Here is a 14,156-nt window from a genome sequence, read left to right on the forward strand (position 1 = left end):
TACGATGTGCTACTGACACCACAGAACCTTAGTCAGTAGGTAGGTGAAGATGCAGGTTTTCATTTGTGTGCAGGCACGGGTACTCTGAAGCCCCCCCCCCCCCACTTTTCTGCCCAGTTGTGTCTGGCCAGTTACCCCACTCTTCCAAGCTATCCCGGTCTCTGCTCCACCCCCTCTGCCGATCCGGGGAGGGCTGCAGACTACCGCATGCCTCCTCCGATACGTGTGGAGTCACCAGCCGCTTCTTTTCCCCTGACAGTGAGGAGTTTCGCCAGGGGGACGTAGCACATGGGGGGATCACACTATTCCCCCCAGTTCCCCTTCCCCTCCAAACAGATGCCCCAACCGACCAAAGCAGGCGCTACTGCAGCAGCTGGGACACATACCCACATCCAGTTTCCCACCCGCAGACACAGCCGATTGTGTCTGTAAGGACGCCCGACCAAGCCAGAGGTAACGCGGGGATTCGAACCGGCGATCCCCATGTTGGTAGGCAATGGAATAGATCACTATGCGACCTGGACGCCCCCCTGAAGCAAATGTTGTCAGGCTGTAGGTTTAGTTTAGCACAGGGTCGCTACATTTGGCATCGCAACCAAGTCCTTTAGTGTTTGGCAGGTGTGACATAAAGCAAGTGTATGGAGGTAAATTCAGCTCCCATTCGTATGGAAAATAGAGCAGCTGGCTTTGTGCGGGCGGGGGGGCAGAATGTGGCAGGACAGTCGTGTAATCATAACGTTGGTAGATGGGGGAAGGTGAGGGGCTGGAGATTGCTCAACTCACTGTCGAGCCTCCAGGAGGGGTCGCGGGCCTGATTCAACAAAACATCGGGGATGGAAAGTGCCCACTTGAATGGTAGGTGTTCGGTTTCTGAACTGCTGCCATCCCAGTAGCTTCCAGCGTTAATATCAAGAGTGAGAATACACACACACTCGTGTTGGGTAGCCAACCAAACCATTTGGAGCCAGGCTTTATGGAGATTTATGATGGCACCGCCTGATGTTCTGCCTGTGAATGTAGGGACAAATGGATTTGTTTATTTCATACAAGTTATATTGGTTTTAATTGTCTGTTAATGAATACATCCATAATTGGAATATTCACCAAATCTGTCTACTCATCTTTTAATCTAAAATATGACTCGTTGATACGTTTGGATTCTCATTAATTTAGACAGACAGAGGGCGGCACGGTGGCGCAGCATAGTGTGGTCGCCTCACAGCAAGAAGTTCCTGGGTTCGAGCCCCAGGGTAGTGCAACCTCGGGGGTCGTCCCGGGTCGTCCTCTGTGTGGAGTTTCCATGTTCTCCCCGTGTCTGTGTGGGTTTCCTCAGGGTCCTCCGGTTTCCTCCCACAGTCCAAAGACATGTAGGTCAGGTGAATCAGCCGTACCAAATTGTCCCTTGGAGTGAGTGTGTGTGTGTGTGTGTGTGTGTGTGTGTCGGCCCTGTGATGACCTGGCGGCCTGTCCAGGGTGTCTCCCTGCCTGCCGCCCAATGACTGCAGGAATAAGCTCCAGCATCCCCGCGACCCTGAGCGCAGGATAGGTGGTTTGGATAATGGATGGACAGACAGACAGACTGACAGATACTTAAACTGGGATATGAGGTCCTACTTGAGATCAGAGGATGAGTGGATAGAACTAGTGAGCAGTCCTATTGTGGATATATTTATTTATACATGTTTAATTATTGTCGAACAATAACGATTTGTTCAGCCCACCACATAGGAGGTGATGTTGAGACTGAGACGGTAAAGGTGTGCGTGGTGCATGTGCATTATAGTCTGGCTGTTCCTGTTAGCTTCGCCTGGTCATCCGGCACAAAAAAGACCTTCCTTGGTTTAGACGTGGTGGAAGGATTTGGAAACTGTTTTTGTTGTCCAGTTACTTGAGTTGGTTGATAAAAATATCAAGACGGGAACAGTCTATGACAGAATGAATGCCAATTTGAAGACGAGGCAAAGGAAAATGACTGTCAGAAATTTTTGGAGCGATTGTTGGCTTTGGCATAACAACTATCCGGAATGTCCTTAAGAAAAAGGAAACATCTGGATGAGTACGCTCTGGTTAAGCACAGGTCACTTGAAAGGATGAAGGCAGTGAAAGACATAACGATTTTGAAAGTGTGAAGAAAAGCCAAATATTAATTCTGAAATGTAGAATAATATCCAGCGTGTGGGGGTACACATATCGAGCTCTGTAAGCCACAGCATGTCTCACTCAGACAATCCAGATGTTGCACCACAAGGTGCACAATCTTCATTAGCTGGAAAAAAAAGAAATGGGCCAGGGAGGAATTTTCTAAGAAATGGCGAGATGAGCCACATGAGATCAGGGAGAAATTGGTCTTGACAGATCGGAAAAATTGCAAAAATACATATCTATCGAAGTCACAGAAGAGACAGTGTGGAGAGAAAAAACGGATATGGCCGATGACCTATAACCATTTATCATTATCTGCTCATCATCTCCTGTAAACTGTCTGGGTAAGCACATCTGACCAGAAATGATTTCTCAATATTAAATCCAGTGGTGGATGACAAACGTAGAAATATCGGAGGGGAATACTCGGTGTTTTTAGCTAGACATTGTCACTACAGTAGGAAACATGACACATGTAGGTCTTACAGCATTCTGTATGCCTTACAGAAAGGGTGGGAATGGGATTTCTCTTACTGAGGGAACAATAAGCCCCATGGTGATTACGAAATTACGTGTCAATGCTGTGGTTACTAAATATATTTATTCTTGACTACTAATACACAGACAAATGATCTTAAATATACACTGTGTTGTGTTGCCCACATAAAAATATTCAAAAGCAAAGCTTGAAAGAATCAAAAGAGTTGAAGATATGTTGTGAGAGTGTGTGTGGGGGTGGTGGGGGGGGTAATGTACTGGATAATAAAGGCTATTAAAGACAATATACTGCACCAACAGTGTATTCTAAAAGAGCGTTAGCAACATGCCAGTGTCATAAATAATGTTTTTTCCTTGCAGATCAATCTCTGTCCCATATGCATATCAGTGCTGTGCATTTGTTGGATGTGATACCATGATCAGTTCTTCTGAGGAAAACAACATCAAGACATCCACAGGTAAGAAATATCCATGCAACCAAGACACATTCTCAACCTGGACATATTTATTATTCCCTTTTATGGCTAGCCCGCCAACATATTTGGTTAACTATTGATTTTGGACCGCTGTACCCTGACACATTAAATATGGCCTGAAATACTAATTCACAAAATCCACCTCCTGCTATACAATAGTACACCCTCCACTTTACAAGTATACAGTCTTTGTGCTTGTACCGAGATGTGGCGAGCATTGTGATGTTGGATTTATAAAATTGCATCACATAAGGCTTTCATTGGAGAAGGAACCACTGTTATAATTTAGTAGTTACAATGTATCTGTTTGTGTGTAACAAACTAACATGAGTCAGAGAACATTGAATCAGTTCATCTGGATACAATGTTTATTGACAGATACATTTCATCTTGAATCAGTTCATCTGGATACAACGTTTATTGACAGATACATTTCATCTTGAATCAGTTCATCTGGATACAATGTTTATTGACAGATATATTTCATCTTGGATCGGTTGATCTGGATACAATGTTTACTGACAGATATATTTCATCTTGGATCGGTTGATCTGGATACAATGTTTATTGACAGATATATTTCATCTTGAATCAGTTCATCTGGATACAATGTTTATTGACAGTTTCGTCAGAACCACTGTTATAATTTAGTATTTACAATGTATCTGTTTGTGTGTAACAAACTAAAATGAGTCAAAGAAAGTGACATCTTCCAGATGTCACTTAGTTGAGTGATGAAATGTTTCTGTCAATAAACATTGTATCCAGATGAAATGATTCAAAATTAAATGTATCTGTCAATAAACATTGTATCCAGATGAACTGATTCAACCTTCTTTGATGTTATCTGGATTATTGAGCATGCATCAAGACAAACTAACATCATGAGCTTGCCTGAATGCATGCAGAGGTGTCTCTCCTCAGCGTCAGGTTTCCATTTAAAGTCTGTTTTAATTTATTGGCAAAGAATAACGTTTAACTTAACTGGTATCAGCCCATTGTGGAGTAAAAACTGAAGCTTATTGGTTTAGCGGGACAGGTAAAGGCTTGATGAGTCATACAGAGGACTTCTTCAGCGTGTCCTGTTTCTTCTGTCAGTCAGTTATAAATGACATCTGCCATACTTTCCTGTAAACTGCTTCAGGCCACACAATTATCTGAGACTTGATTTAGATACTTGCTTCAAATTTGCATGTATAATGAGGTCTCTAATATGTCAATGTCAGTAAAAGATGCCTCTATTCTCCACCAACACGGGGATCACTGGTTCGAATCCCTGTGTTGCCTCCGACTTGGTCGGGCATCCCAACAGACACAATTGGCTGTGTCTGCAGGTGGGAATCCGGATGTGGGTATGTGTCCCGGTCGCTGCACTAGCGCCTCCTCTGGTCGGTTGGGTGCACCTGTTTGGGGGGGGTGTAGCGTGATCCTCCCTCGCGCTACATCCTCCCGGTGAAACTCCTCAGTGTCCGGTGAAAAGAAGCGGCTGGCGACTCCACATGTATCGGAGGAGGCATGTGGTAGTCTGCGGCCCTCCTCGGATCGGCAGAGGGGGTGGAGCAGCAACCGGGATGGCTCGGAAGAGTGGGGTAATTGGCCGGATACAGTTGGAGAGAAAACAGGGGGGGGGATGCCTCTGTTCTATCCTATTTATTTTTAATAGCCATTTCAATGAGCCTTCTCACTTGTATTCATAAATTTAATAGAGGCCAGAAGGCAAAAGAGGATCAATCCTAGAGCCACATTCCTACCAGATACCAACAGTTAAGATGTGTACCTGCATGAGCATTCATGATTTGGATCTTCACGGATTAGCCGTTGTCTTAAATTATACCAGCATCAGAAAGCATCAGAAATCAAAATGCAAAAGATTTGCATGTAAATCTTTTCGTATGTTAATCTTTACGATTGTATTTCTATGTACATTTTCAAAAGCCTTACAAGTTAGTATATGTAAAACATGACCTTTTAAGCCGGAGACTTTGGCAACATACACTCAATGTCATGTCGTCTCGCTAGTTCTGTCTGAAAACACAGAAAAGATGACAGTTGCAGGAGCGATTCACATTCCCGTTTGTTCCAGGAAGGGACTTTCTGACAGGAAATGGGGTTTTAAAGTTGATTTGGGTGTGCAGACAAGCTATACATGACGTTATATATACTTCATCAAATTCAGATGACGGCGTTCCTCAGGGATACGGGACAAGGCTTGCAGCTGTAGTTTACGGCACGTACGAGTGTTGGTTTCTCCTCCGTGGGACAGGAATTACTCGTTTTCAGCAGCACTAATTAGTGCTGTTTGAGTTGCAATTATAACTGCATGGTTGTGCGCCATGAGAATGTATAGCTGGTACTGCAGCTCAACTCACACGTCAATATAATCTTAAGCAGGACTGAAGATAGACTTTTATTTCTTATTATTTCTACTTTTATTTTTTATTTGTTGATGTGTTAAATGATCACGCGAGCTGGAGTCCGGTTCTCTCTGCATGTGTAAACATACATGGCCAAATAAAGACGACTCTGCTGATTCTGATGCAGTAGTTCTTGTATAGAGATTTATTCCCGTACACTTTTGGATTCGGACCGGGCTGTTGAGTTGACCCCCTTTTTTCTTGCAGATGGGGGGGACTTGGAGAGAATTTCCATGGTGATGCACTGCTCTCCCTCACCAGGTAAGCAACAGGCGTCGTTTCATATGGCTTTTTCTCTGCTGATTACTTTTCAACGGAAGACGTTCCCAAACTTTGGAATAAGCTCGGAGGTGATTTAATGCGGCGTGACGTGGTATCGTTCACTCATCAAAACCCCACTGTCTGTGTTTTCAGGAGCCTTCAAGCCCTGCCATCACCTCCTGGGCAACTGGATGATTCGTTTGACCGTGTGGTTCATCTGCCTGGTGTCCCTTGTCTTCAACAGCCTGGTACTGGTGGCCACCTTCTCCCCTGCGTGCCGGACCCGGGATCACAGCCACTCCCAGACTCCATCCCTCTCTCCCGCCAGGCTACTGATGGGGCTACTGGCCCTGGCCAACCTGTTCACAGGACTGTATGTCGGCGTGCTGACTGTCCTCGACTTCGCCACCTGGGGCTCCTTCGCCGAGTTCGGGGTGTGGTGGGAGATGGGTGTGGGCTGCCAGATCACGGGGGCTCTGGCAGTATTCTCCTCGGAGTGGGCGGTGTTGTTGCTCTCATTGGCGGCTGTGGAGCGGAGCGTGGCAGTGCGGGCACTTCTGAGGAAGGTGATGGTGTCGCCGCGGAGGAGCGGCGTCGCCCACCAGGGTTGCTGGAGAGGAGACCGCCGCTTCCGGCTAGCCGCAGGAATACTCGGACTTTTAGCCACTGCTGCAGCCTGCCTGCCTCTCATGAGTTCCAGCGAGTCGTCCGCCTCTCCTCTCTGCCTGCCCTTTGCCGGTGGTGAGGGTCCGGCTCTAAGTATCACGGTAGTTCTGGTCCTCCTCAATGCACTGGCTTACTTATTCACCGCAGCCATCTACACCCAGCTGTACTGCCACCTGGGCAGGGTGGAGCTGGCAGACCCAGAGCAGACCGGCGCCCTTCGCCATGTGGCTTGGCTCATCTTTACCAACTGCATATTCTTCTGCCCCGTGGCAGCTTTCTCCTTCGCCCCGCTGCTGACCGGATCAGGCTCCACCGTTGGCGGCCCGGAGATCGCCAAGTCGGTCACCCTTATTTTCTTCCCGCTGCCTGCGTGCCTGAACCCTGTGCTTTATGTGTTTTTCAGCCCTGCCTTCAGGGAGGACTGGTTGAGACTACGGGGCCGTGAACGTGTGACCAGGGGAGTGAAGGCCGGCGCAGGAGGCCAGGGAGATCACGGCGGCGGAGGAGGGTCCGGGGTCATGGACGGAGGCTTCTCCTCACAGCTAGGCTTTGACTGTGGGATGTATTCCCAGCTTTGCGGGGAGACGGTCGTCTGTGAGCACTGCGAGGCAGCGCTGCATGCCAGGACCTGTTCCTCCCCGTCCTCCTCCGCAGTCTGCAGACACTTGGTGAAGTCTCACAGCTGTCCCACACTGATGGCTGGGGCTGCGGTGTGCCAGCGTGCAGAGGGGTACTGGGCGAACAGCAGCACACCTTCAGCTCAGTCAGAGTACGCGGATGAGGGCGACTCGTTTGTGTCGGACAGCTCGGACCAGGTGCAGGCCTGCAGCAGAGCCTGCTTCTGTCAGAGCAGAGGTCTTCCTCTTGTACACTACTCATACAACATACCTCGTGTTAAAGACTAAAGAGCCCTCCAGAACTCTGACTGTGCGCCCACCGTTCTCTCTGTTATGTGAATATGGATGCTATGAGACTATTTTAAACGCGTTGCCATAGCAAACAGGACGACGCGGAGCCTGTCCCGCTAACGGGCGTTCCAGGAGGCACTCGTTGTTGCTATTGCTGTGCAAAAGGGGACTCCAGCGGTCGTTTAAAGGGAACTCGGCCCGGCAGTTTAAACCACCGGAGACTGTTGGTAAGCACAGACACCTCCCCTCCCCCAACGTCAGTCTAACCGAGCTGCAATGTGTGTGTGATCCGGACAGCCGACGTCAAGACGGCGGAGGATCCTGCCACCAGTGCCTGCTTCCCGGTCGAGCTGGGACCGAGTACGATCGAAGGCGCCTCGGAAGATCTGTCGCTTCTTTCGCGAAGCCGAGGATTTTCTGCCATGGATTTTTACCTGTACTTATAAGCTTTTTTTCAATCGTCGAAATGATGTCCTGAAAATTGACGGTTTTAAGAGACTCTGTTATAGCTGTTGATTTTTGTACTTAAATGTAGCAGCCGTAATAATCCTGTTTGTAGAATCTTCTGTGTGAATGTAACCTACCTTTCAGGTGAATGATTGACGTGAGAGTGGTCTTCGATTCAAGGAGGAGGAGGAGTAATGGTCCCAACACCGCGGATGTAACGGATAACTTTCACAGCACATCGAGGCCCTAATGTGACCCATCATCCGCCACGTGCCGCATATGTACACTCGAGGTTTCCCCGTGCTCCACACTACCTGGTCGTTTCAGCCAAGTCATCCGTACCGTCTCCAAACTACCCGAACTCGAAGGTGGGGCAAGAAGCTGCTGAGAGGGGTGGGACTAGAAACGGGAAGCCTTCGTAATCGCAATGCAAAGAGTCAAGCTAATGCAGGTAGTTCTCTCCCGCAGCTTTTCATGGCGAAGGAAGAGCAGGCGGCGCCGTGGCAGAAGGGGTCGTGTGAAGGGGCGTCCGGGTGGCGTGGCGGCCTGGTCCGTTGCCTACCAACACGGGGATCGCCGGTTCGAATCCCCGCGTTACCTCCGGCTTGGTCGGACGTCCCTAGACACAATTGGCCGTGTCTGCGGGTGGGAGGCTGGATGTGGGTGTGTGTGTGTCCTGGTCGCTGCACTAGCGCCTCCTCTGGTCGGGGTGGGGGGGTAACTGGGGGGGGAATAGCGTGATCCTCCCACGCGCTGCGTCCCCCTGGTGAAACTCCTCACTGTCAGGTGAAAAGAAGCAGCTGGTGACTCCACATATATGGGAGGAGGCACGTGGTAGGTAGGATCGGCAGAGGGGGGTGGAGCAGGATGGCTTAAAAGAGTGGGGTAATTGGCCGGTTACAATTGGGGTGAAAAGTGTGTTGGGGGGGGGGGTCCACAAAACAGATTGTGTGAAGACTTTGCAGACCACTCGGAACCGAGTTTCCCATCAGCAGTCACCGTGGAGAGCAGGCCTGGACCTCGTAACGCGGTGCGTCCGAGAGTTCAGACGCACAACTCTCCTCAGACGTCCCCCGCAAACCCGGACCTCTGTGACGTCATACGAGGCTGTCCGACGATTCCGACGCCGCGTTGTTGGGAGCGCGCGTCAGCGGCCCTTCGCGAGAGCGTGGGACTGATCAGGGTTCGACGCGGCCTTCTGGAGCAGACGGTCCCGCACCGTGAGCCGGCGAGACCACCAGTGTGACACGCGTAGCAGAAATCACTGGGTTCAGCAGCGGCCGGATCGGGCCGGGCCGACCCGACCCGGCCCGATCCGGCCGCTGCTGTTTGCTGTTTTGAGCGGTAGGGGGGGGTGTCGGCCGCGGGGTGTTCGAGGTGGCCTTGCGAGCGCTTAGCGAGGCCACGTGGCCTCGCGTGTCGCATGTCCAACCCCTCACGAGTTCCTTTGGTTCCTCCGTCGCGTTGTCGTCCCGGAACCCCAGCGGCACCCGCCACCGACCGCGGGTGGTTTCCTTCCGGTCCGGTAGTCGCGCCCGGGACCGGGAAACCCCCCCTAGGAGTGTTCGGTCTTTTGGTTTTGTTGTTGTCTGAACTCGGAAAGTGAGCACGCGGCCCCGTGCCTGGCGTGTGGTGTGCCGGAGCGTGCGTGACTCGTGAGGGGGGCACGCCCTCGGAGCGTGTACCTACAAGCGCGCGTCATGTGAACGCTCAGGAATTTGGGCGATGCGAGGAAACCGTTTCTCCTGTCAACAAGAGGTCCCTCACGTGTCCTTCTGACGCGCCGCATCACCTTCACCCTCGGGAGGACGGGTGGGGGGGGTTCCTGCCTCCCGCCCCCCCCGAACCTGTGAACCGGTATCGACCGGGTGTGTAAACCCGAACCCAAGTCCCCTTTGTTGTTTCAGGCATCTGAAGTCCCCTCTGCTGCAGAACCCAAATCTCTGTAGTGTGTGTGTGTGTGTGTGTATGGGGGTGTGTGTGTGCGCGCGCGCGCGTGCGTATGTGTGTATATATATGTAAATTATTTGAAAAGAAAACCAATAATCAAAAATGGGATGCTAACTAAGGAAGCTACCTCCTCAGCTGTAGTGGCTACCGGCAGTGCTTTGTAACCTAAAATCTGTTGCCCTCCTTTGTCCTGGTCGCGTTCTCGGCTCCATGTCGGTACTTCCGGTTTGTACATCGTCGTTGTAGAAAAGTGAAAACTCGTGGGAGGAACTTTATGTACTGTACACTGTGATTTTCTTCTTCTTCTTCTTTCTTCTTTTTTTTTTTTTAACCAAACTATAGACTATGAAAAAAATGTTTGTTGTTGTTTTGTTGTATTTTTCATGTGTTATCGATAGATATCAATGTTGTAACACCGACCATTCAAGTATCTCACTTCAAGTCAAAACACATCTTCTTCTATGTTGGTTTCCATGTGAGATCCACGTGTTCTTTTCTTTTTTTTTCATTCTCAGAAACGTAAAAAAAAAAACTTGATTTGTTGTTAAATAAAATTGGAAGAACACAACATATTGATTTTCGTTGTTCTAACAAAGTGATGTACAGACTTGCGCTTCCATATTGTAGCGAAGTCGGGGGTGGGGGGGGCAGTCGGGGTACCGCCACGACCGGGACGCGAACCCGTATCTCCCGCTCCGCAGGCGACAACGTTAACCAGTGGACTGAAGGACCAACGTGTCTACTTACCCATGCACGCTACAATGTAACTGGCCTTGTTGGGCTTGGCTGGATGAGTAGATCCAGTAGTTCCGTGTCTGTACTAGAAGCTAGCGGGGTTTATGGCGGCGCTCCGCCGCATCACGGAACACGTGGTTCAGCAGGACGTGTGGGGTGAAGAGCTCAACAACTTGACCCTTCTGTGTTTCCCCACAGGACGCCGGTATATGTTTGACAGATGCGGTGGAGGAGGAGGAGGAGGTGGTGGTGTGGTGGGTAGAGACGCCGTCCCTGTGTTGGATGACCGAACCCCAGTTTCGGTGTGACCCGGCTGGAGCGTCCTCTAGCGGGGCACTGCCTCTACCGGGTTTACGGGTATCTCTGTGATCGGTAACAAATCACGCGCCGGCACTGCGCCTCACTGCTGCCCCCCACAGACAAGGTGACGTATCGGCGTTGTAAGAAACGAGTCCGACTGATTTGAGTTAACCCCCCCCTCCCCCTCCCCCCCCCTCCCCCCAGTCACGGATCCTTATTTAAGAAAGCAGAGTTACTTCAACCCCCCCCCCCCCCCCCCCCCGTTGTGTGTGAACATGAAGGGCCCGGGCCCCAAATACACCTGACCTAAACGACCCACCGCGACTTCACGCCTACCTAACGCGACCATGGGCGGTCAAATTGACGGCCGGTTTTTATAAATGTATTTCTAGTTCGTCCCCCTTATCCCACCCGATTAACCCAGTGGCATAAGGCCGGAACCCTTGTCGAATAACTCCCCTGGCTCACGTTTCCACAGGAAGGAGATAGTCGTAACACCAGCTTCCTTCCTTCCTAAATCCCGCCCCCCCCCCGGAGAAATTAATGCGCTGCGTATGTTAGTATGTCTGGTAGGAAACGACTGACACCAGTAAATAACATTTTAACAGCTATAACACTATTTTTAAACAATGTAAACTTCACAGAGAGACGTGGTCGAACTTGAGCAGCGAAATTTGAAAAAGTGAAAACCTGACCTGAAGGAACAAAAGGGGAACACGTGTTGCTAATCTAACAGACGTAACGAGGCCTATAAAACGTGACGTGTAAACAAGGAACTGGAAATAAATATTGAAGCGGTCCCAAACAGCGACCGGAGCTGCTAGAACGACCACGGGCGGTCATTTTGACCGCCACGGTTTTTAAACTCTATACTGTGTCAGGATAAATACCCAACTGAGATATTAATGCATTGCATGTGTTAGTGTGTCTTTTAAGAAACTAACTGACACCAAAAGTAACATTTTAACAACTTTAACGCCGTTTTTCAAACAATTTAAAATGGCCGCTGTCCAACGCCTGTAAATACTGCAGCGCCTCGGTGGGAGTCGTGGTGCGTCTGTGACCAGACATGTTGGACATAATCAAACGTCAAGTTGAGGCTATTTCTCTCCACTGGAGGGCGCTAGTGCGCTTCTAGGACGGGGCAACGAACTTCACGAAGGAAACGACGCGACCAACACGCGCCGTGAATAGTGACTTGACGCGCACGCGCAAATTACGTGCGGTCATTTTGACCGCTCATGGTCGTTTTAGGTAGATCTTATAACATTTTTTGTGCAATGGCTCTAAAAGTCATTGTAACAGAAATACATGGATGGTCCGGACCATGGCGCGAGCGAGCCGTAGTGGTCACGGGACGGACAGGGTGCCGCAAGTTAGGCCGGTTTGATGTGCTGGATTTCTGCCACGTGCTGGAAGAGCACCGTGTATGGAGGGTCTAAGGACGGAGGATGTCCCTCCGTCAGCATGTACTGCATCCACCCGTTTCTTACCGTGTACATGTGGAGTAGCCCCCCCCCCCTCTTTTAGGTACTTTATTGATCCTCGTGGGGAAATGACGCTGTGCCGTTAACCCATCCTAGCTGTGTAGCTAGGGGGCGCCACCGTGCGGCGCCCCGGGGCGGGCCCACCTCCAGTCGGTCTTGCCGTGCCTCCGTCAGGGGCACAGACAGGAGCACTGACCCTAACATGCGTGTCTTTCTGATGGTGGAGGAAACCCCGCCGCAGACCAGGGGCGTAACCAGGGGTGGGCCTGGCCTGTCACAGGCCCACCCATTTCAAGCCCAGGCCCACCCAATCACGCTGGCTTACAAGCACGTAGGCCGGCCCCCTTTTACGTACGTAGAACTGCAACATCTGAGCGCGCGTACCGTCACGCTCCCTGTTTTCCACTGCTGCTGCTAGCTAGCCAATAGCCATAACAGTTAGCCATAACTGTTGGAATGGCGAAACAAAGTTCAATCTTCCGCTTTTTTAAAAAGCCACGCATGGAGGAGGAGGAAAGCACACCTGCTCCAGCACCGACTGAGCCGCCCAGTGAGAGTGAGATACCGCCGGGGAGAACGACAGAGGAGGCTACAGCTTCTCCGTTGCAGGCAGCTTCTCCCCCCCCCCCCCCTCCCCTCTGATGACGGTGAGGCGATTCCCCTGACCATGCCACCGCCAGATGTGTCTGCTGTGGATGAGCCACCCTCGCAGCCTACATTAGTGTTCCCCGCAACCAACATTACTGCTGTAATGAGTTCGAATCTTGTTTGAAGGATTATTGCTGGAAAATTGTGGTCCACCCATTTTCACTCAGGCCCACCTAAAGAAATATTCCTGGTTACGCCACTGCCGCAGACGCGGGGAGAAGACGCAAACTCCACACAGAGGACGACCTGGGATGACCAAGAAGAGAGAAGCGCAGCTTCCTCTCCGGCTGACTGGCCCACATGGCTAGACGGACCCCCCCCCCCCGCCCCTGTTCACATTAAGCACGCGCCGGACAGCCGGCCTTTGTTACATCGACACCTCGTGCCTCCGAGCACCAGCCGCGTGCTTTTGGCGCTGTCGCTATGCCGCTGGCGCGTAGTCTGCCGCAAAGCGTCCGCGCCGCCAGAGGTCAAGGCGGCAGGACGCCGCCGCCGCCGCTGCTGCAGGCCACCTGTGCACTGCCGTCACGCCTGTCTCTCACGGCCGCGTACTGCACAGGAATGCTCGCAGAACTGAACCCGGCCATTCACATTTCTCTGGGGTTTATTTAATTTCCTCCCCAATTGTACCCGTCCAATTACCCCGCTCTCCCGAGCCGTCCCGGTCCCTGCTCCACCCCCCTCTGCTGAGCCGGGGAGGGCTGCAGACTACCACATGCCTCCTCCCATACACGTGGAGTCGCCAGCCGCCTCTTTTCACCTGACCGTGAGGAGTTTCACCTGGGGGGACGTAGCGCGTGGGAGGACCACGCCACCCCCCCCCCGAACAGGCGCCCCAACCAACCAGAGGAGGCGCTAGTGCAGCGACCAGGACACACACCCACATCCGGCTTCCCACCTGCAGACACGGCCAAGTGTGTCTGTAGGGACGCCCGACCGAGCCGGAGGTAACACGGGGATTCGAACCCCCGATCCCCGTGTTGGCAGGCCGCAGAATAGACCGCCACGCCGCCCGGATGTAGTGGGAGTGTATTTTTGCTTTTTAAGCGGTTCTGCGGGCAGCGTGGCGTGACGTCACCAGGCCTCGCCCCCGCCGTACTTCTTCTATACAGAGACAGGATGAAGACCGGCTGCAGGTCGTATTTTTGATTTTCATGAATAGTGCCGAGATAGCAGCTTCCACGTGTAGCCGGCACGCGGGCCGGAATGAGTCACGGGTCCATA

The 14,156-nt window shown here is 51.3% G+C and overlaps 1 protein-coding gene across 1 annotated transcript in view; it reads left to right on the plus strand.

The window, feature by feature from the left end:
- Positions 1 to 8,502, plus strand: part of lgr4 (leucine-rich repeat containing G protein-coupled receptor 4) — a 65,446-nt gene extending 56,944 nt beyond the window's left edge. Inside the window, exons 16-18 of the mRNA XM_056278610.1 lie at positions 3,001 to 3,098; positions 5,738 to 5,791; positions 5,945 to 8,502. Of these exons, the coding sequence (XP_056134585.1) occupies positions 3,001 to 3,098; positions 5,738 to 5,791; positions 5,945 to 7,362 (1,570 nt within the window). The 3' untranslated portion in view covers positions 7,363 to 8,502. The remainder of the gene's footprint in view (positions 1 to 3,000; positions 3,099 to 5,737; positions 5,792 to 5,944) is intronic.
- The last annotated feature ends 5,654 nt before the right edge of the window (positions 8,503 to 14,156 follow it).

The sequence above is a fragment of the Lampris incognitus genome, chromosome 4 (assembly GCF_029633865.1).
Source record: "Lampris incognitus isolate fLamInc1 chromosome 4, fLamInc1.hap2, whole genome shotgun sequence".
Taxonomy (NCBI): Eukaryota; Metazoa; Chordata; class Actinopteri; order Lampriformes; family Lampridae; genus Lampris; species Lampris incognitus.